At 41.9% G+C, this 24,131-nt stretch overlaps 1 protein-coding gene across 2 annotated transcripts; it reads left to right on the forward strand.

Annotated features, from left to right (window-relative positions):
• The first annotated feature begins 958 nt into the window (after window positions 1-958).
• Window positions 959-23,577, forward strand: hcar1-3 (hydroxycarboxylic acid receptor 1-3). 2 transcript variants are annotated; one of them, XM_081350538.1, is made up of 2 exons: window positions 959-1,017; window positions 22,443-23,577. In XM_081350538.1, the coding sequence occupies exon 2, from the start codon at window positions 22,476-22,478 to the stop codon at window positions 23,451-23,453; it is 978 nt and encodes a 325-aa protein (XP_081206664.1). In that variant the 5' UTR covers window positions 959-1,017; window positions 22,443-22,475; the 3' UTR covers window positions 23,454-23,577. The 2 variants fall into 2 exon arrangements, with proteins under 2 accessions (XP_081206664.1, XP_081206663.1); XM_081350537.1 differs by lacking the exon at window positions 959-1,017 and adding an exon at window positions 21,804-21,888.
• Window positions 23,578-24,131: the final 554 nt, after the last annotated feature.

Genomic DNA, 24,131 nt, shown 5'->3' on the forward strand with positions numbered 1-24,131 from the left:
TGGTTCAATCGATTTCTTTTCAAGGTTTTTCCTTTGAAAGGGTGTATGCACAGTTAACACGTCTGTCTTTCTGACTGATACAGATGATCGGTTGCTGTACCTTGCTGCAGATTGCTGCAGATGCAGAAGTTTGGTTACTACTCATTGAGAATGAAAAACTTGGATCATTCTTGATCTTCGCTTGATTAACAATGAATCTGGTGAAGAAACTGAATGGTGGAAAGGAAAAACGGTAATCTTCCTTGTACTTGGAGCCTTGTGCAATCCACTTATCTTGCAAACTGTATGGCAGCTTTTCGATGATTGATTTAACTCCACTAGCAGTGTCTAGATAAGCCAGTCCTGTTAAGTGGCCTCCTGACTTTGCTACATCCATTTTTAACAAAAGGTCTCCAAGCTCTTTTAACTTTACATTGTCTTTAATAGAGATTTTAGGAAAATTCTCCAGTTTCTTTAACAGAGCATCCTCAATTACCTCAGTGCTACCATAGCATTCCTCCATTCTCTGCCATGTCATCTGAACACCTAGTGCTGCATTATGAACCTGTACTGACCTGATTCTTTTGACCTTTTGTGATGATTCTGGCCCGAGCCACTTTATGAGCAGGTCTAACTCCTCTCTGGTGGTTAAATTGAGGTCTCTTATCACACTCCGGAATGATGTCTTCCATGCCCAATAATTTTCTGGGCAGTGTCACAGTTCTGTCACCCTTGTTCTGGGTTTTCTCTTGGTTTGTGACAGAGCTGTGACACTCCCGGTTTGTCATGTGTTTGTGTTGTTTGGTCTGTTGTGAGCACATGGCTGTCATGTTATTTCCTTGTGCCATGTGCTCTCCTGTCTATTGTCTAGCCCCTCCCATCTTGTTATCTGATTATTGGTTAATTTGTCCCACCTGCCCTTCTCGTTACCCTCCTTTGTTTGTTCCCCTATTTAGCCTCCCTGTGTTTGTAGTCCTGTGCTGGGACGGAGTAAGCAGTGGGGAATGGATGAATCTGAGCGTGGGTATGAAGAGGAAGGTAGGCCAAAACGCAAGAAAAAGAAATTTAGTAAACAAGGTGATGAGGATATGGATATCTCTGAAAGGAAGATGGTATATAAGGTATTTATATCCTTTATAAAGGAGGGAGGTTCCTTTTCTGATTGGAGTCCTGTACAGTTAACGAAATGTGTACATAAGGAGATAGGGGAAGTATTGAATGTGAAAAAATTGAGAAATGGATCATTGTTGGTAGAATGTACTGATGAGGAACAACAGAAGAAAGCAGTTAAAATAAGAAAGATGAATGGCCAAGGAGTGAGAGGGGTTATAGCCAGTGACAATGAACTGATTAGAGGAGTTATTACTGGGATTCCAGTTAAAGATTCAATTGATGAGTTGTTGGGAAACATAAAAAATGTGAAAGTAAAAGAAGCGAAACGGTTGAAAATGAAAAAGGATGGTGTGTTGAGCGATAGTCTGTCAATATTGCTAACGTTTGATGAAAAACAACTCCCAGATAAGGTGTATATTGGGTTTATGAGCTATAATGTTAGGGTATACATCCCACCTCCATTGAGATGTTTCAACTGCCAAAGGTATGGGCATGTGGCTGCTGTATGCAAAGGGAAGATTAGGTGTAGTAAGTGTGGAGGAGAACATAAGTACGGTGAATGCGAAGAAGGGGCAACTCAAAAATGTTGCAATTGTGGTGGCGACCATAGTGCAGCATATGGAGGATGTGAGGTGTATAAACGCATGAGAGAAATTCAGAGGATGAAAGCAGAACAAGGAATGTCCTATGCGGAGGCAGTAAAGCAAGTCCCTAAACTAGTTCCAGAGGCAAAGAAGGTTAATAGCAAAATGGAAGGAGAGTGTATAGCATGTAAAAAAATTCAAGAAGACACACTGATAGTAAAGAAATTGGACTTTGTGCTTTTCATGGCAGATGTTGTTAATGGAGCTGCTCAAACAAGTAGTAGAACAGATAGGATTAGGATCATAGTTAAATCAGCCAAAAAGTTCTTGAATGTGCAAAGGGTGGAGTGGGGGTTTGTTGTTGATTGTCTTAAGGATTCAGAAGCTAATGATGTTGAGGAGTCATCTCAAAGTCAGTCATGCTAAGGATAGTCTTAATGGTATTGAATATAATCCAATGGAATGCAAGGAGTTTGATTTCTAATGGGCAAGAGTTCAAAAAGTATGTAGAAGATCTTGAGGTGAAACCAAATGTATTATGTATACAAGAATCATGGTTGATCCCAAGGTTAGATTTTGGGATAAAGGGGTATATATCAGTAAGAAGAGACAGAGACAATGGTAAAGGAGGTGGGGTAGTTACATTCATTCAGAGGGGTCTCCAGTTTAGAGAAGTAAGGAAAGGAGAGGATTTGGAGTATATTATAGTTGAAGTATGGTCAAATACTGGTAGAATCTTGATTATTAATTTATATAATCCATGTAGACAATTGGAAAGGGGACAGCTTGAAGGAATATGGAAAGATCTGACTGGAAAGGTAATATGGTGCGGGGATTTTAATGCACATAGTACACTGTGGGGTGATAGGGATGATAGTAATGGGACTGTCGTAGAAGAGTTTATTGAGGAAGAGGGTTTAGTTTGTCTTAATGATGGTTCTACCACTAGACTAGACGTTTCTAGAGGTACAGAGTCAGCAATTGATTTGACAATAGTTTCTAGAAATATAGCTGATAAGTGTGGGTGGGAAGTATTTAAGAAGACGACAATTGGGAGTGACCATTACCCCATCAGAGTGCAGGTAGGGGTGGAATTGGAAAAAGACGGGGAAAGGAGAGGCGGGAGATGGATACTAGGAAAAGCTGATTGGGGGAAGTTTAGAGAAGTCAGTGATGAGTGGATGTCAACTATTGAAGGAAGTATGAGTGTGGAAGAGCTATGTGGGGCAATTAGTTCAAGTATAGTGGATGCAGCAGGGGCAACTATTCCTAAGGCGGAGCCCAGGCCTTTAAATAGGATAGTACCTTGGTGGTCAAAAGAGTGTCAGGAGGCAGTAAAAGAAAGGAATAGAATTTTTAGGAAATTGAAGAAGTCACATAATTTTCAATGCTTGATTGAGTATAAGAGAACTCAAGCTTTGGTGAGAAGAACTGTTAAGAAGGCAAAAAAGGAATATTGGTGGAGGTTTTGTAATGCTGTGGGTCGTACTACTCCTATAGAGAGGATTTGGGGTATGATCAAAAAAATGAAAGGAATAGATAGAAGTTATGGGTACCCCATGCTTATAGATGGAGAGGATATAGTGGTGACGAGTAAAGATAAAGCGGAAGTGATTGCTAAAACATTAGCTAGGGTGCATAGTTCTGATAACCTCAGTTTGGAGGAAAAGGAAGGAAGGAGAGAGACATTGTTAAGATATTCGAATGTGGAAGGGATTGTGAATGAGGATGAAGGTAGAATTAATGAATTTTTTACTAGACTAGAACTAAATATTGCCCTGAGAAAATTAAGAAAATCTGCGCCAGGGAGAGACACAATATGTTATGATATGTTGGATAATTTGAGTGGAATAGGGAAAGATAAGCTGTTGCTGTTATTTAACAAGATATGGATGGAGGGAAGGATACCTAAGGAGTGGAAAGAGTCTATAATTGTGCCAATTAGGAAACCTGGTAAGGATCCTCATAATCCAAGTAGTTACAGGCCTATAGCTTTAACTTCGCAGGTGGGTAAGACTATGGAGAAAATGGTAAATGATAGGTTAAATTATTGGGTTGAGTCAAAGGGGTTATTGCAGAGCTACCAGAGTGGTTTCAGAAGAGGTAGAGGTACAATGGACCCAATAGTATGTTTGGAAGATGGTATAAGAAGAGCTCAAGTAAATAGAGAAGCAGTGGTGGTAGTATTCTTCGATATTGAAAAAGCGTACGACATGTTGTGGACGAACGGATTGTTGATTAGGTTGCAGCAGATGGGGATTGGTGGCAGAATGCTCCAGTGGATAAAAGCTTTTTTGGATGAAAGAAGGCTAAGGGTTAAAATAAACGGAGAATTAAGTAATGAATATATAGTTGAGAATGGTACTCCGCAGGGGAGTATTGTTAGTCCTATATTGTTTGATATAATAATAGATCAGATCTTTAAAAATGTGAAGGGGCCTGACGGAGTAGCTTTGTTTGCTGATGATGGTGCCATGTGGAAGAAAGGGAGGAATGTGGAATTCATAGTTAAGAAAATTCAGAGAGCAGTAAATGAAGTTCAGAAATGGGCAGTTCAATGGGGATTTAGGATATCAGCAGAGAAAACAAAAGTTATGTTCTTTTCTAGGGGGAGTATAAGACCTGAATTTAAGATTAGCTTGGCAGGAAAAGAGCTGGAAAGAGTAGAGGTTTTTAAGTACTTGGGTGTATGGTTTGACAAGAAGTTGACATGGGCCTTCCATATCCAGAAGATGGTTGAGAAATGTAAGAAAATTCTAAATGTGATGAGGTGCTTGTGTGGGGTTGAGTGGGGTGCGTCTGGTGCAGCTTTGAGAACAATTTACACTGGTTTAATGAGGTCCGTATTCGATTATGGGAGTGTAGCATATGGGTCAGCCTCCAAGTCAATGTTATATAAACTTGATGTAATGCAAAACCAAGCCTTGAGAATTTGCAGTGGAGCAGTCAAGTCCTCTCCGGTGGCAGCCATCCAAGTGGAGGTGGGGGAAATGCCCTTGAATTTAAGAAGAGATCAGCTGGCCCTAGTGTACTGGGCTAATCTTAAAGGTCATAGAGAGGATCATATTGCTCACATAACCCTAAGAAATTGTCAAGAGCGATTAAATAAAAGAGTAAAAAGCTTTGGGTGGGGTATTGAACAAAAAGTTGAGTGTATGGGTTTAAGTGCTCTTAATATCTGTATGACAGTACCATACTCTACAGTTCCCCCGTGGACTTTTGAGGAATTAAAAGTGGACTTAGGGCTTCTGGAGGAAAAGCAGGTAGGTGGAGTGGAAAAGGGGATGGTTAATAGATATATAACAGAAAACTACAGAAATGACAGGATTATTTTTACAGATGCATCTAAAAGATCAGATAAAAGGGTGGGAGTGGCTCATGTGGTGCCTGAGCTGGGTTTGGCTGTAGGAAATAGGCTAAGTGATGATTTGGCAGTATATACAGCAGAGCTTGTAGCTATATGGTTTGCCCTGGTATGGGTAGAAAGTAATGCGGGGAATAGGCAATCTGTCATAGCTTCTGACTCCAGTTCTGCTATTTTAAGTATCAAGAATTCCCATTCAGGGTCCAGGAAAGACATTCTGCTTGAAATATTGCAGTTAGCGAATGGATTGAAAAAGGCGGGTAAAATGTTTTCCTTCTTATGGGTTCCAGCACACATAGGGGTGGAGGGGAATGAGCTGGCTGATGTATGGGCCAAAAAAGCAGCTGATAAAGATATCATTGATGTTGACATAAAGCTCAGTAAAGCAGAAGTTAAAAGTATTATTAAAACAAGAACTTTTGAAATATGGCAGCGCTGTTGGGAAAATGAATCAAGTGGGAGACATCTTTTTAACTTACAGTCTAAAGTAGGCCTAAATAAGAATGCAGTGTCAGGTAGAACTAGACATGAAGAAGTGGTGTTGTCCAGGCTGAGGATTGGGCACACCAGACTTAACAGTACATTATTTTTAATGAAAAAGCATGCTGATGGTATCTGTGAGTATTGTCTTGGAAATAACCCAGAAACTGTAGAGCATGTATTGTTTTATTGTCAGAAATATAAGAATGAGAGGGAAAGGTTTATTGAGCAAGTAGAAGCCAATGAAATTATATTTAATTATAGAAATATTTTACATAGAAGTTCTGATAAGATGTGTCAAATATTGTTTTCTTTTTTAAAAAATACAGGGCTTTTAAAAAGAATTTAAAAAGTATAGAGAAAATGTAAGTTGTGGGTATACTCCAGTCCAGAGGTGGCGGTAATACAACAACAAGTTGTCAACCGCCAGATAAAAATAAAAGAAGAAGAAGAAGTCCTGTGCTGGTTTGTTTGTCCTAGTTGCTTGTTCCTGGTGTTTCCTTCCCGTTTTGCAATCTGAGTTTTTGAGTTTGTACCTTGTCTGCCGGTTAATAAATTTCCTCTGCATTTGAATCCTCGTCTCACATTCATCAATTCCGTGACAGGCAGTCATCGAATGTCAGTAACCCAGTACTCACTAACTCTCGTCGTATCAGATGTTTCGTTAGGTCAGTAGTCTCTAAAGGTCTCATTGGATAGTCTCTGCAAGAGGATTCATGAGACTTTGCATAGCATGTGGGATGCTGTGGAGCACTGTAGTCTCCGCTGTCTCTTATGCTTACTTTTGGTGTTGAGACATCGACTGTGTTACTTTGTGGGAGAGGAATAAAACTATGAGCTCTTGGAGTGAACTGTGGACATGTAGAATCTTGAAACTGCTGTGATGCATGAGACGTAGATTGCATGTGAACCTGTTCCAACTTATCTTCAGTCAGAGAATGATTCTCCACATACTCACTGGTTCTTTGTGCTGAATCTTGAATTGCTAATTCTGAGAAGTCCTGAAGTGGATCCTCCGGTTCGACTGCGGCTTCATAAACTGCTGCTTCGGCCGAGGCTGCAACCGCTGCCCTTTGTTTTTGTAGCACATGCAAATTAGCTTCTAATTCTGCTTTGCGTCCTGCTGCTTCCAATTCTGCTTTCTCTTTCATAATTGTTGCCTCTTTTTCAGCATAAGACACCTCTGCGCGTGCTGCTTCGGCTTTTGCTCTAGCACGAATAGCTGCTGAACTGGCAGATGATCTACTCGAGCGTGAAGAATATCTGGAGCCAGATACTTGAGATCGCCTCTCAGAAGCTTGCTGGGCCTTTTCAGCATCCTTATCTGGATCTATCTTGCTTCCATGCAAAGTGCAATCTTTCACTTTTTGATCACAGAATTGTGCAGCATATGATGGTAAATACAGCTCTTGTTAGGCCCTGTCCCATTTCTCCCCCCTTAAAACTTCCACTTGGTTTTGAGTGCCCTCGAAAGTAAAGTCCCCTCAACGAGGGGAAGTGGAGTTGAAGATCTTTCCCTATGAAATGGGACACCACTATATGCAAATTATATATAACTATCCCAGATATGATCAGGATATAAGTATCCATAATAATATGCTAGAAATCTAATAAAGTAATCAAATGTAAAATAACACAGCATAGTTTATTATAAATAGACTAATGCTAATTAAAGCTGAAGTTATTCATTCAAGAGCTGGGAGTAATTTTCTCTTTGCCTTTAGTTGTTTTATTCACATTAAGGTGTAATCATTTGCAGGTTTATTAGACGCTGCCACTTTAAGACCGAATGCAGATCTAATAATACACATTTTCTCCCAACTATTCCACAACTAACTCCCATTTAAGACATACACTGTGTTAAAGTGAATCTCCAAACCGGTCATTTAGCCATATTTTTGTCTGTATTTGATCGTTTAGACACGCACATGAAACCCAAATTATAGTTTGCTTGTCTAACGTTAGTTGCAGTCCGTTTCCGAACGCGCGCCGCCATGGGAACAGGATCAACGTCTCTGCGTGGATTATTGTGCTTATTATAGCTCTTTTTACAAATCAAACACGTCAGAATCAGCTGACACTGCATTTTACAGCAATCACTGATTGTGTTTAGTGCTGTTTGGGTTTAACGTTAGGGAGAAGTGACAGCGCGCTGTGAAGAAAAAGATGAAGCACTAGACGAACGCGGCTGGTTTTTAATAGTTTTACCTCACATCTTCTTTTTATAATCCTTGGAAGCCAAAATCTAAAATAAAATTAACTACCCAGATAAGATGTATATTTGATGGGCAGACTCTCTCGAAGCACTCGGCAGATATCATGAACATCGTCAGATAGATAGCTTCGTGAAATATTTTCTAACATTAGTGTTCAAAACTTAACAGTCGATTGTATGTGCATTAAACTAACATATTCCAACATATTTAAAAATTTTAACATGCTTATTTGCGAAGATATAATTACAATTTAATTGTTCCTTTCCAGCGGTGTCCGCCATCTTGTTTAAAAAAATTACCGGCTTGATGAGTCCGCAAGGTATCCTGGGTTATTTCATCTTCCACTTCATTTTAAGTCTGCATCGGACCGCACTATGTTTTGAGGGTTGATTTTAAGGGGAGAACAGCACTCCCCCTTGCTCTTTAGAGTATTGGGACACCCTACCCCTACACGAGAACGCGCAAAAACAAGGGTTAGGGCAGAAATCTAGGGTAAGGGGAGGTATTGGGACAGGCCCTTAATCTTTCCCGATGCGTTGATGCCTTTTTACTATGCTGTCCTTGCAACTGCGTCACTTAGAAGAAACTAGACAGCTAGCTAACAAACACACATGAAGCAGTTTATCCTTTCCAGAATGTTTACTTGTGTGATCCTTTTTCTCTTGTAAAACTGAAATACAATAAACAAGAAATTAAATTACAACTTGTACATTAATTCGTTTGATATAAATATAAACACGTGCACTACAATCTGCACGTGCGTATACAAGTAATAGAAAACTTCCTTACATTTTCATATCGATCACAAACTTATTTTCAAGAGGTAATATTATGTTACCACATAACACTTTTAAAGATCATTTACAAATAGTAAATAAACTTACAGGCATATCTTTCTCCAAGGCAAAGACTGTTTGTGCATCGAATTGAAATCGATGCTGCACGTTGAACTGTTGCCGATCTAATAAATCAACACCGCTTATGTACAGAAAAATAACAAACTGCAATAGTGAAAATGGCTACTAGGTGGCGATTATATAATCATCTTATGATCATCTTATGGGCTCCTGCAAAATCATCTGTATGCTGTGCTCTTAATACACAGTGAATGGCTACCATACTGCCATTTTCTGTCCCACAGTCGTATGCACGGAGGCGTGCTGGAAGTCCAAATTCTGATACACATACGCATGTAATATTAAGCAATTATCCCAGGGTCGTTATTAGAGCTGCCACTGCTGAGCCACATCACTTTCCTAGAAAACCCATCAATACAGCCATTGATGGCAACACCAAATGGTTTGAGCTTATCATGCCCATCAACATGCCACACTTGGTTTGGTCCTGCTGTAATGTATCCTCTTTGGACAAATCTGTGCCTATGGCGAAGCTGAACTCCAGATGGATACAGTCTGCGAATTGTATGCATTACATCATCCCTTTTAACTGTCAGGAAATACTTCTGTCGCAATGTCTGCCACAGAGCTCTCTTACCCAAAAGCTGACCTGAGCCTGTCAGTTCATGTGTAATAGCGGCATTCACAGTGTCAATGGGAGTATACTCTGTCCTCCTTATTAGGCCTGCATTCCTTAGAATATTCCTCAAATATAATTTTAAACATAAAAATGTTTCTGTTAGAGCCATTATATTGAGTTTTTGTTTTAATAGTTACAGGTAGCACAATGGAAGGTCAAACAAACTTTTTGCCGTGTCGAGCATGCTGTGCAGCATATCATGCAGACTGTGCTCGTGCCCGTAGCAGTTTATCTTGAATCAAATATTCTGCTAACAAATTTGTTTGTTAGCAGAAAGTAGAAGTTAAGTTTGGAGTATTTCTCTTTTCTTTTTGTTTTGTTGTTTGCAATGCCAAATGGATTGGCATATCCGACTTTAACCAGAAGGTATGGACAGTGTGTTTATTTTACTCAAGGCAGAAGCACACATCAAAACCAGACTTGTAAAAAACATCTGTGTCCCTACAGTTTCAGCATTAACAAAGAAATAAACAGGTAAACTGTTTGTACAAATCCAGGTACTAAAAGGCACAAAGAACAAAAGTACAACTTGGACTGGCATTTAAGCTTACCACTTTTAACAGTTAGGCCATATCAGGAGGTCTATGTTGATGCAATGATTCTGTGTTTAGTTCTGTGTATCATACTTGGTTCAAATTGTTAATTAAATAAACGTGATTGAGTGTAAAGACATCAGCATGCTATTTTCTTTAACATGACTATCATTACCAATGATTTAAGCGTCCCACTATTGTTTTGAGTTTAAGAATATTTGGTTATGCATATATTGTGTCACTTTGTACTTTCTTATTTGTATAAACATGTCAGCATAAACCACTTGTTATAAACCACATGTTGCCTGAGGAACTGTGGCAACCTTAAAACACCTTGTAGGTGTCACGGTTCATCGATCCATGTGATCATTTTGTGTATCTGTTGGTTGTTGTGGGTGTGGGGTCTGAGTGTGTAGTGCTTGTTTGTTGCTTAGTAACCAGCTGATCACTTAATCAGCCCGCAGCTGCAGCTAGTTACTTCTGTTGTTAGCTGCCTATATCTAGCGGGAGTGATTATTGCTTGGTGTCGGTTTGTCACTCTTGTTTGTGCTCTCTTACCCAGTTCCGGTGCCTGAGTTTCCTTACGGAGTTATTTCCTCGATCTCGTCTGTGTTTCCAGACTTCTGGAGATCGTTTGGAGTTCTCCTCATCCATTTCTGTTTGGCATCCGTGCTGGGTTTATTCATATCACTCATCCTCTCCTGAGAATTTGTATCCTGGTCGCCCGCCTGCTATACGTGGTGTTTTGAGTATTATCCCTGTTTCTACCTGTCTTCAATAAACTGCTTGCTTGCACTTGGATCTACGACTCTCATTCTGACAGTAGGCCTCAGTACCAGCCAGTCCAAGCCTTTCTTATATTATCTGTGCCTTTTAGTGCTTGTATTTATGCATGCATCAAATTGATCAATACTTTTTATTTGTGTTCATGCATACCCATGAAGATACAGAAATGACCTAATTCAATGTATTAACATATCTTACAGACTAAAAACATTAAGTCATGAAAGGATTAAAACTGATGAATACTTAATCAGAATCACTGAAAAGACATGATGAAATGGAGAAGCTGAAACCGCCACCTCTTCAGTTCACACCTCCTAAAATAATTAACTATTATGTTGAAAAAAAGTTTCAACAAGTTCAACATAAGTTTCATCATTATGTTATGGGTCAAAATGACTTGAATACACAGTTTGAATACACACAAACAAACAGCGAGGAACAGCTTAAAACCTTTATTTTGGCCTTCCAAAAGACTACAAAAAGATGTAATTAATTAGCTCTATGAAATATTAATAATCAATAATAACTGGTTATAATTGATTATGAATATTTGGATCAGTTAATATAATTAACTTACTGTAGTAAAATTAATATTACAATCAACACACCTGTTCGTCTTGTAAACACTCAGTGTTAATTGTTTATTAATTATAAGAAATATTCAATTCCGGGGAAGGGAAATATCTTTTCTTACTGTACAGTACTAAGAGCCTGTAGTCAAAATCTAAATCGTAAAGTAAACTTTGTTGCAAGCAGAGAATCAGAACCAAATACGTATTGTGCACAAGTTTTATTAACTAAATAACTAGTTTTATTAACTAAAGAACAAATGGTGGGAGTTGCGATGGACTTCTTCTGCATTGAAAGAAGACATTGTCCCAACTCCTGAGGTTGTTCTTGATTCTGTTGTGGTTGTGAGAGTCCTCTCAATCCTGAATGAGCACATGGCTGGCTGTGAGTCGAGGCCTGCTGCCCTGGGGCCTGCTGAGGCCACGCAGTTCAGCACGGCACCCTGAACGTACCGAGAAGGCCAAGAAAGTGGATCGTTGCCCATTCAGTGATGGTAAGGTTGCAAGTTTTCTTCTGAGTTGGATTGAAGAAAATACAGTCTGACTCCTTTGGGAGAGTGAAAGGATAGCAGGCGGGGGTCATGGCCTGCCGGGGCCTTTGGGTCCCCACAGACATCAACCCAAAGAAGCAGCAGTAGACAGCCAGAAGAAGAGAGAGGAGGGTCACTGTGAATTTGTCTCTAATAAAGCCTGAGAAAGGCCCCACCTCTCCGGGTTTGCTTGACCAGTGAGAAGGGTGGAATTTCCAAGTGGGAAAATTCCTCTGTGGTTGATTTATGAATCTTTGTTTTAAGTGTGCTCATTTGCATGTGCAGCTGGATTGGTTTCTGATAGCCCCTCTGATAGGATAGCCCCGCCTGCTATCCTTTCACTCTCCCAAAGGAGTCAGACTGTATTTTCTTCAATCCAACTCAGAAGAAAACCCAAAGAAGCAGCAGTAGACAGCCAGAAGAAGAGAGAGGAGGGTCACTGTGAATTTGTCTCTAATAAAGCCTGAGAAAGGCCCCACCTCTCCGGGTTTGCTTGACCAGTGAGAAGGGTGGAATTTCCAAGTGGGAAAATTCCTCTGTGGTTGATTTATGAATCTTTGTTTTAAGTGGAAACACACCTGTTCACCGGTCATTTTTCCTCAGCTCTGGCAAAGGCAAGTTTCAAATCAGTGCTTCTCCCGGGAGAATAGCGCTAAATGAATCCCCTAGTTTAGCTCCATCTACTGTTTTAGAAGAGAAAGTTGCTCAACTGCATTTGTGAGAAAATCTGCCTGGACACATTTGTGAGAAAATCGAGCCGAGAGATCACATAAAAAGCCAACTGTCTCACAATCATAACAGACAGATATGCATTTGTATGCACTAGATTTTACCGAATCTAGTAAAATCTAGATTTTATCTATTGTATGCAATAGATATTATCTAGCCTCATTTATTTATATTTGTAAAACACAATACATATTTGTTACTCCACTGCATTTAAGCTCAAATTGACCTTTGTACTTGCACATTGCTTTCTGTTTGTTTGCGAGTCGAGTTTTCCTTTGCAAAGCAGATCGAGTTTGTTTGCGAGTCGAGTTTTCCCTTGCAAAGCAGATCGATTTTGTTTACAAAATGCTGGATTTGTTTGTTTAATTATGGCACAATATTAACTCCATAGTAATGTTGTATTTAAGAGTTAAGTTAAATGCATTTATATGTTGAAAAATAGGGCCTTTTTAGGAGGGGGGGGGGGATTACTTTCAAGAGTTTGGCTTTACATAGTTTACTCAGAAATACTGGTTGACTAAAACAAATGATTCTTATTCTTAGGACATACTTTAACATAACTGTTAGAATAGATGGAATTATACCAAGTTGCAAATTCTCATGCAATTAGTTTGTGAAGCTGTTGCTTTAGTTTGTCTAACATTGTTGGTGAACCAATTTACACTGAGCAGCAAGAGTGCTTCCTTATACTTTGAACATTATTGCATATCTGAAAGAAAGAAAACTTGTTCAAATTGGTCAATGTGAGGGTATCTCAGAATGTGTCAGGATTGGGTAAGACTTTAATGCATGTACACATTCCCTTGCATTATGGATATTGTGTAACGGATGTGGACAGGGTATGAAGACAGACAACTCCAGCTGACCGGTTTTCTAAGATTTATTTGCTCTGCAGAAGACAATATCACATTAATTGGCTTCTGGTCTACTGTCTACTGTCTATCTGCACCTCTGCTCCTCAACAACACAAGACACTGTTGTCTGGAGGTGATGTCATTTTCTACCATACATACACAAAAATCACAGTACAGTATCTCATTCAACTCTTAATATGCACATTGCTAGCCAAAGGAACAATTAGAATAGACTGGGGAAAACCCTGCTTGAATTATAGCAATATATGCGAAAAACATGAGGAACAATGTTTTTATACTCTCTAACAGTTTCAGTAAGCAAAATTAAACAGTACGTGGGTTTGGGTGACTGCACAGATAACAAAAAGAGAATAACGTCTAACAAAGATACACATACCTGCAGAAGACAATATCATATTAATTGGCTTCAGCTCTTAAACATTGAATAACAGAATTTACACACTCCACATGGACTGCAGAGCCTCCGTTATTTACATTGCACAGAAACAGCGTGAAAATGGCGCGAAAAGAAAAAAAGAGTTGAACAAAGCATCGTTAAAACTTATATTTAACTGTAAAAATGCCACAAAACAGCTAGTTAATATCGTATTAACTTTGAGGAAATAAATATTGAAGGCTCACAACACCATTTCCAAAGAAAAAAAAAATAGTGCAGCAGTTCACACGCAACCTACCTCAACAACACAGACACTGTTGTTAGGAGGAGACGGAAACTACGGCAACTTAGGAGGTACAATAGAGGCGCAGTGCAGCAACGACATCTCCGCAGGAAACAATAGCAATATGATAAATAAATTCAACTCAATAAGATAAAATTCACAAATACCCAACAAATCATTGAATGATAATTAAAATATGGTTAAAATTAAATTAAACATAAATGGGAAATTAGAATTAGCAAAGTGCATTTTCAACTCCGTTATAATTGCATTATTTTCATCATGATTTGAGACAGAGGAAGCTTCTGAGCAGTTGTTTTCACAATCTCTGCTTACATCTTCGTGAGATAGAATCAGCATATGCATATGTCAGTTGTCAACTCTGGTAAATCATGAGGAATGATTTTTAGGATTTGACTAAATTCAAGAAGTCCACACAAAGTTGAGGCAGTGTAATGCCAAACTGTAGCTCCACAACAACAACAAAAACTGTAAGATTGTAAGAAACCACCTTTTCCCTGATTCAATAAGTGCTGAATAAAAATAAAAGTAGGTCTTGTATGTCAGTGTTACATGCAGGCTGACTTTAAGAGTAAAATCTGCTCTGTAATAATGATGTCTGCAAGTAGAAACAACAACTCTAAAAAGTCTGTAAAACGTACTCGGTTACTAACGTAACCTCGGTTCTCTCTAGAGAGGGAACGAGTACTTGCGTAATATCTTACGCTAGGGGAAAACCTCTTTTCCACGAGATACTGAAGCCAAAAATTATCCTTAATTTTGCAATAATGTAAAACGCATTGCAGCAGCATGCAGACATGGGCGAGACAGCTCGCGCGCCCATTGGCTGCTCTGCGGCAACTGCACCAGCCTATCGAGAGAGGCCCCTCATGACGTCAGAACCAATGAGGGCGCTTCGCGCCCAATACGTCATGTCCCGCCAAAAGAGGGTGGGGCTCGGCTATAAATATAGCCTCGAGAGGCTGGTTTGACCAGTTTTTCATCGCCGAAGCGAACCAGAGCGTGATGCATGCACGGCAAGATACGCAAGTACTCGTTCCCTCTCTAGAGAGAACCGAGGTTACGTTAGTAACCGAGTACGTTCTCTTACGAGAGGTTCTCTCGTACTTGTGTAATATCTTACGCTAGGGGAACACAGTGTAAAACGCCGTGCGTGCTTGAGATACAACACTAAAGTCCCAAGGGCAGGTGCCCGGGGCTCATACAGTGCCAAATCACACGGGACTCACAGAGAATCCGGGAAGAGGGGCTAGAATAGCATCATTCCTGTAATATAGAGCTCTAATAAGAGCAGATTATATCAAGTGTTCCACACAGCCAGGGCGAACTCGGCCTGGACTGATAAATATGTGGGACTTACGCACTGCCCACAGAAGTATACAGACGATCAGTGATCGACGCTCTAGTAGTTTCAGCATCCTTGGCCAATAGCATCGGGCAGGCAATATTGAAAGTTTAAACCGAGAGCAACTTAGCTTGTAAAGCGGGGACCTCGAGGTTATAAAACCTTATAAATGTAGACGGGGAGGCCCAGCCTTCCGCCATACAGATATCTTGCAAGGCAATCCCACTAGACCAAGCCCACGACGAGGCCATGCCTCTCGTGGAGTGCGCTTTGACACCTAACGGGCATTGCAAGCCCTTAGATGTATAAGCTAGCGCTATAGCATCAACTATCCATCTGGATAAACTCTGTTTTGACGCGGCTAGTCCCTTAGAACGTCCACTGAACAAAACAAAGAGCTGCTCCGTCTGTCTGAAAACGGATGCGCGAGACACATAGGCTCTTAACGCCCTGACCGGGCAAAGGAAGCCTGCGTCCCCTTCCTCTTCAGATACCGGCAGGGCCGACAGGGAGATCACCTGTGCCCTAAACGATGTATTGAGGGATTTTGGAACATATCCGTGCTTTGTTTGAGTATGACTCTCGAGTCATTAGGTCCAAACTCCATACACGTCGCGCTCACTGAGAGCGCTTGCAAGTCCCCTATGCGCTTCACTGAAGCGAGAGCCAGAAGAAACACTGTCTTGAGAGACAAGTGTTTTAGGTCTATTGATTGTATCGGCTCGAATGGGGCACCCTTCATGGCTTCCAGAACCGTGGAAAGGTCCCAAACGGGAACCGAGGGAGGTCTGGGAGGAAGCGCCTCAGCGCGTTGTCGACTGCCATCATTTCCAGGCAGTTTATGTGTAGAAGCTTCTCCCGTTCTGACCATTGGCCGAAGAACGGTCTGCCCTCTAGCAGCGTTCCCCATCCCGAGGTTGAGGCGTCCGTAGACACTACCTTCACACTCGAGGAAGTCCCCAGGCTTACACCTGATCGGTACCAATCGGTCACTGTCCAAGGTTTCAGAGCTGCGATGCATTTCTGATCGACCTTGAGGCGCAAGAGACCGGAGGTCCACGCTCTGCGCGTAACGCGCGGCTTTAACCAGTACTGCAGCGGGCGCATGCGAAGCAGACCCAGCTGAAGCACTGAAGATGCTGAAGCCATGAGACCCAGCATTTTCTGAAACTTTTTGAGCGGGACTAACGTGCCATGGCGAAAAGTTTCTGTCATGCGCTGGATACTCAGCCTGCGCTGCGGTGACACTTGTGCTGTCATAGACAGCGAGTCCAGTTCTGTACCCAGAAAGGATATTTTCTGACTGGGAGACAGCGAACTCTTCGCCCTATTGACTTTGAGACCTAAATTCTCGAGGTGATCGAGTAATATGGTCCTGTGTTCTATGAGCTCTGACTGTGATTGAGCTAGAACCAGCCAATCGTCCAAATAATTCAGCACTCGTATGCCTCGGAGCTTGAGGGGTACGAGCGCTGCATCCATGCACATCGTGAATGCGCAAGGTGCCAGGGATAGGCCAAGCGGCAGGACTGCGTACTGATATGCCTGGCCCTCGAAGGCGAATCTCAAAAATCGCCTGTGACGTGACGCTATTTGTATTTGAAAATAAGCGTCTTTCAGATCTATCGACATGAACCAGTCCCCTTGGCAAATTTGCGAGAGGATTTTCCTGGTCGTGAGCATTCTGAACCGCCGTTTCAGAAGTGCTTTGTTTAGTTGTCTTAGATCTAGAATGGGTCTGAGACCCCCATCTTTTTTGGGTACCAGAAAATATCTGCTGTACATGCCCCCTTCGCTCTGAGCCTGTGATAAGGGTTCTATAGCCCCTTTGCTCAGTAACTTCGCTATTTCGGCTCGAAGCAGGTGTGCTGCTTCCTCTTTCACCGTAGTTTCGATTCGCGCCGCTTGGCGTTGCGGGCGTCGACCGAACTGTAGCGAATAGCCTCTTTCTATAACGTTCAGCACCCATTCTGATACCCCGGGAAGCTCTGCCCACGCTTTCGCGTGAGTGGCTAGGGGTAGAATGATATCTGGGCTCTGATCGCGACCTAGTGGCGAGCAGAGAGCACCGATGTGATGTAACATGAGCGCCGCGCTTGCAGCGTGTGAGACTGGGGGCACGCTGATCACAGCGGGCAGCCTGCCCGCGCTCAGCTCTCCTACAGCGGTGTGCTGAGAGAGAGCGAGCGGGGCGAACCCCGTGGGGTTTATTATGTCTGTGAGCGAATGAGGGCGCGGGACATCGGGCCCATGCAAAACGCTGAGAACGCCGTCTGTTTGTGCAGACTGTATGTGTGTTGGTTTCGTTTTTACAGAAACCGTGAGACATGTGGTGTGTAGTGTTTGCGGGCACTGGGACGTGGGCACAATCACTACATTTGTTGCACAATCGACATGAGTCGATTTTATTTGTGCGGGCCGTGTGTGGCGGGCCGTGTTTGTGTGTAGGAATGGGCACTGGGCAGTGGGCATTTTTACTACACTCATAACACCATCGGCCGTGGCCGGAATACCAGAAAATACACTCTTTATTGGATTTATCTGGGTCGCCGTAAAAACGGCGTTTGTGTGCAGGCAAGCGGGCTGTGTTGCCGACTTGTTTACTGCAGAATACACTGGAACAGTCGCAATTACTGGAACTGAACGAGCGAAAATTTTAGGTGGAAATCCGGCCGCAGCGGGACTTGAACACCGTCGCTTCCTTAAGCTGGCTAGGAAGACTTAGAGGCCTTGGGCTTTACCACAATCTTCGGCCGGGGCCCGCGCGGCGGCCGGTGGAGCGAGAGCGCGGTCTCTGATTCCGGGCCTGACCGCGCTGTGGAGTGGCGGCAGCTGATGGTTGCGGCTGGAAGCTGCGAGCAGGCGGCTGTTTAGGGCAACTTGCTGCGGAGCTTGAGCGCTTGGGCAGGAAGTGTTTCATGGCCTGCGATGTCTTCTGAACCTCAGCGAATCTGTCTGCGAAATCCTTGACAGAAGATCCGAAGAGGCCAGCGGGGGAGACGGGGGCGTCGAGAAACGCAGAGCGCTCCGAGTCCGACATCTCCGAGAGCGTAAGCCACAGGTGCCTCTCAGCCACGGTAATAGAGGCCATGTTCCGCCCAATGGCCTGTGCAGGGCGGATCCGTCGCGCTCCTCAAATCCGACAGACTCACAGCTTCCGGTCCTTCCTCGTCCATTTTGCGGAGAAGGTTGGCCTGGAAGATCTGGAGTATGGCCATAGAATGAAGCGGCGAGACAGCCTGCCCGGCGGCGGTGTAAGCGCGACCGTGCAAAGCTGACGTGGTGCGGCAGGCTTTAGATGGCAGCGCCGTCTTAGCACGCCGTCCAGCGGAGGGCGGGCAAAGATGGGCGGCTACCGCTTTCTCGACGGGGGGAAGAGAGTGGTACCCTTTGTCTTTAGCACCGTCGACTACGGAGAATGCTGCAGACACGGGAGCACGCACTCTGGCTGAAAAGGGAGCGTTCCAAGACTTAGCGACCTCTTCGTGAAGCTCAGGAAGAAATGGCGCTGGTCTTGAAGGCTGTGAAGCACGGTCCCTTTGCAGAAAACAGCCGTCCAGGCGGTTGTGTGCAGGCTGCTGGGGCGTCGACCACTCAAGGCCGAGGCTCTCGACGGCCTGCTCGAGCAGACGCATAAGCTCCGCTTCAATGCTGGCTCTTTTCCCAGGGGGCCGGTGAGAAGACGGCGCGAGGTCCGCAGAGCTCGACCAGTCCTCACTGCCCGACGCTAGGAGAGAGCAACTGTCGTCCTCTACACATTCAGCTTCCTCGTAGTCCCCTATGGCGGACGCGGCGGCAGACAGCGGCCGCTGACCGGCAGTGGGAGATTTGGGTGAAGCAGGCGGCGAAGCTGGCGGGCGCACCGGCGAGCTTTCGCGGGATGGAGGAGGTTCCGGGACCCGCTGAGCGCGGCGCTTTTTACGGCGCGGCAACACAGCGGGCGAAGGTGCAGTCTCGGAGAAAAATGCCAGGCGAGTCCGCAGAGTCACCATAGGCATTAACTCGCAGTGAGGGCAGCCGCCGTCAGCGAGCGCGAGAGCTGCGTGATCCTCACCCAGGCAGAAAACACAGATGACATGGTGGTCCCCGTCGCTGAGTGGAGCTCGGCATGAGCCACAGGATGAACGAGGCATCTTGACAAAGACGCTCGTGCTCTTTTAGAGAAAAATGTGTGTCGCGGTGGCGAACACACACAGCAGTAAAGGATATATACGCCGGAAAGCGTGAGCAGGAACGGCGACTGAAGGCGGCGAGTTGTCGTCCAGCAGCTTCAGATGTGGCGCTAATCCCTCTGAGTGCTTATTCCAGAAGGCGCGGCTTCCTCTCTGGATCCAGCGATGCGTGAGCTCCGCTGAAGAGATGAAAACTGGTCAAACCAGCCTCTCGAGGCTATATTTATAGCCGAGCCCCACCCTCTTTTGGCGGGACATGACGTATTGGGCGCGAAGCGCCCTCATTGGTTCTGACGTCATGAGGGGCCTCTCTCGATAGGCTGGTGCAGTTGCCGCAAAGCAGCCAATGGGCGCGCGAGCTGTCTCGCCCATGTCTGCATGCTGCTGCAATGCGTTTTACATTATTGCGAAATTAAGGATAATTTTTGGCTTCAGTATCTCGTGGAAAAGAGGTTTCCCCTAGCGTAAGATATTACTCAAGTACGAGAGAACCTCTCGTAAGAGAACTAGGGCCCAATGAACTGTTAATATGAAGGAATTTTCCACATTGATTAGGAGTTTTAACCATGTTTTGCATTGTGTTGGGTTCTAGGGCAAAGGAAATGTCTATAAACTATATCCTGGCAGAAAATTACTAGTACCTTTTCTGTTTTTATACTGATTTTTTTTTTTTTTTTTTCTTACAGTGAACCCTGACCTTGTTTACCTCTGAAACTGACAAAACATTACTTCAATTTGCAAAGCATGATGGAAGGAAAAAAATATTTATTCAAGATATGTAAATATAATCATTATAGCAAATATTCCAGAGGCCTGTTGCATAAAGCTAGTTGAACAAACTCTGAGTTTCAGAGTAGGTTTAGAGTTGACAAATCCATATACAGTAAATCCAACCTGGCGCCGAGTTATAAAGCGGGTGCGCAAGCGACAATGGCTATTCAGATGAAATCAGTCAGGCTTCAGCATTTTTGGGGAGAATGTTTGGAAATTTCCCCATAGTGCCACAGTTTTGGTTCCTTGCCACTGTCACCTTTTTTCGCCTTTGTCGCCTTTGGCTTTTGGCTTGCTTAGTTGGGGACATTTAATTTAACATTCAACTATATTATTGATCTGCAATGACACCATTATATGAGAACTGAACTGAGCTGGACGATGACATCACAGTTTTCTCCAGAGCGGCTATATATATAAATTAACTAAATTAATAACTTTTTTACAACAAAAATTTACCATCACTGAACTTACTAAAGCTACACTGTGACGCACTTCTAGAAACATCATGCTAAATAATAGCTCTCGTTCATGCCAAGAAAAGCAACAAAGAAAAGCTGCCATGGCAAAAAAAAAAAAAAAGATTTCTCATGTTTGCTTTTCTTTAATTTGTAATAAAAAAGTCAAATGACTGATTAATGGGGATCACTGTAAATGTGCGCGCACACAGAAAGAAAAGATACAAATTATAAGTGATTGGAAAGTAACCACAGTCATACCATCAAAGTGTGTAAAAGGTGTAAAGACTGTGGCTCTGTAGCAAAACATCTCTGTTTGAACATCTTGACCAGCACAACAAAGCAACTTTGGCTCAACCAATGCCATGAGTTTGGGGAGGATCTGGGGGGAGAGTTCATGAAATCTATTTGAAAACTGTAATCATTTTTCACAATGGAAACAAATGATTGCTGTTTCCTGCAAGTATAGGACAAAATAAAACATGATTTATATGGTAAAGTTTTAGTACAGCTGTTTTGTAATTCCAGTAAAGAGTTTAACATTTCATAATTTTCTTAGCAGGTTTAAAGAAAGAAAGAAAGAAAGAAAGAAAGAAAGAAAGAAAGAAAGAAAGAAAGAAAGAAAGAAAGAAAGAAAGAAAGAAAGAAAGAAAGAAAGAAAGAAAGAAAGAAAGAAAGAAAGAAAGAAAGAGATTCAGGGTAATGTTTGGTTGTATATTTTCACTGTTTAGGGTTCATTTTCCCTGATCCCATTAGTTGTTTCTAGATTTGTTCATTATAGTTCTGTGTATTTAAGCCCTTAGTTTCCTCTGTTCAGTATTCAGTCTTGTTTTGGTTTATATTATTATACTATGCTGTATTTATCCTTGTGATCTCCTGAGTGTTCCATTTTGGATTTATTCATTAAAGACAGATTGTTTTTATTAATGCCATCATTGTGTGTTTACTGCAGCATGCAGCCACACTCTACGCACAGAAATATCAGTATCAGTTAAACTTCACTCTTCCATTTTGATGTCACTATGACAAGAGGAAGCTTGCTTAAAGACAAGCTCTGGGCGGTCATTACCCTCAAATGAGAACATTGAACTTGAGCTGAGACAACCTTATTTATACTCTGTGCTTGCATGTGAGTCTGAATCAGAAAACTAATCTGTAGCGAACTCTGGTAAGTCAAAACAATATTTGCTTAGAAGTTAGACTCAAATATTTAAATTTTTTAAATGTTAAGTTAAATGTATTTACTATGTAAAAAATGGGGCTTGAAAACCTGACAGTGCCATAGAATAATGCATAAGGATAAAAGTAAATCACGCATAATGGTTTAAACGTCCGTTCTTAAATGGATAAATTGTCTGTTAAAAATCTGTCAACTTTTGTGGATGCCATGCATGATTTAAAGGCTTAAAATTGCATGATCACTTTGGTGTAAGTTGTGGGTGCTCATGCAACAGTACTTCTAACTTCTAGTTTATGAAACTGCTTCAGCATTTTTTCACTAAGCAGGAAGACACACTTCCTTGTATACCACAAACATCCTCCATTGTTGCAACAAGTTTTAAACTGCTACTAGGGGAGCGTGAGAGTGTTGTAACAAGTTAGTTGTAATACCATCATTTTATCCAATTAGAAATGTGTTCCTGAGGTGACAGCAGAATGTTGTATTCTGTATAACTGTATTTCTGTTGGAGAATTGTGTTAAACTGCCAACTGTATTTACAGAAACTACACAGCAACTCTGACTGTTGAACTACCATGACACCCAACGCCACTGCACATCACTGTGGTAGGTCAACTCAGGACCTGGTGGCATCCTTCCTTCCTCCTCTACTCATCATCGAGCTGTTACTCGGCCTACCTGGGAATCTTTTGGCACTATCAGTCTTCAGCAAAAACCTTAAGTCTTTAAGGGCCAACGTCATGTTCCTCTTCAACCTTGTTTTGTCTGACTTTCTGCTTCTCGTAAGTCTGCCCTTCCGTATTGACAACTTCATACGTGGCGAGGAGTGGATATTTGGAGACGCATGGTGTCGGGCCAACCTATTTATGCTGTCAGTCAATCGTTCGGCCAGCATTGCCTTCATGACCGCCGTGGCTGTTGACCGCTACTTCAAAGTGGTCCATCCACATCACAAAATGAATCACATAAGCACAAAACAAGCAGCTGGGGTTGCCTGCCTCATCTGGGGTGTTGTGATATCTCTAAGGATCCCTTTGCTGGCCAACAATCTTCTGAGTGTGGAAAATAACGTTTCTCTTTGTAGGAGCTTCAGTAACTATGAGAAAACACCACTAGGCATCCACCTGCATTATGCAGTGTTTATTTTAGAGTTCTTTGTGCCTCTAATACTTCTGGTCTTCTGCTCTGTGCGTATTGCATGTATCCTACGGTCACGCCAGATTGACAAGGACAAGAGAGGGCAAAGGGCTATTCGAACTGTGCTAGTAATCGTTGGGGTTTTTGTCCTCTGTTTCTTCCCTAGCATTGGAACAGGATTGACAGCACTCTATTTTAAAAAGCTTGGAGATAAGTACTGTGAGGCTTATAATCTCACCAGTCAGTTGTTCTCTATGTCCATAGCCTTTACCTACCTAAACAGTGTTCTGGACCCAGTCATCTATTGCTTCTCTAGCTCTGTCTTCCGCAATTATTTGAAAAAAGCTATAAACCAGACTGGATTTATGAAGCTACAGATGAGCCGACGGGACAGTATGCCCACCGGAAGTGATTGAGAATGGATAGGGGTTTTATGAGCATCGGTGCAGTGTTACTGCTTAATATACAATTACTTTTTCATTACAGTGTTGTTTGTCAAGTTTCTTTATAATACATTTACATATATATATTCCACAGTAGTCAACATCTGAAGTGGATCAAAACCTTTCATTAAAGTTATACATGAGTTTTGAACAATACCCGTTCTTGTCTTAGGACAACTTTGATGAACTTTTTTGATCCACTTCAAATGTTGACTACTGTATTATATTTTTGTATATATATATATATATATATATATTTTTTTTTTTTATTCTGATGCATATAGTACAGAAATTGTATATAATACATCATGCCATATACATTATCTACTTTTAACCTAATTATTAAATAAAATTAAATAAATTAAAGCCACATCTTTTTTTTTAATTCTTTATTTAATATATATATATATATTTAATTCTTTATTAAAAAAAAAAAAATATATATATATATATATATATATATATATATATATATATATATATATATATATATATATATATATATAAAGAATTAAATATGTGGAAAACATAAGATTAATCTATTAATTATGTTATAATTATCTTCATATATAGTTATATCAATATCAATATTACATAACTGTCACGATCTGTGTGTTTAGTTTTGTTTTCATGGACATTTAGTTTGCATTC

This window comes from Scardinius erythrophthalmus, assembly GCF_964197995.2.
Source record: "Scardinius erythrophthalmus genome assembly, chromosome: 21".
Lineage (NCBI taxonomy): Eukaryota > Metazoa > Chordata > Actinopteri > Cypriniformes > Leuciscidae > Scardinius > Scardinius erythrophthalmus.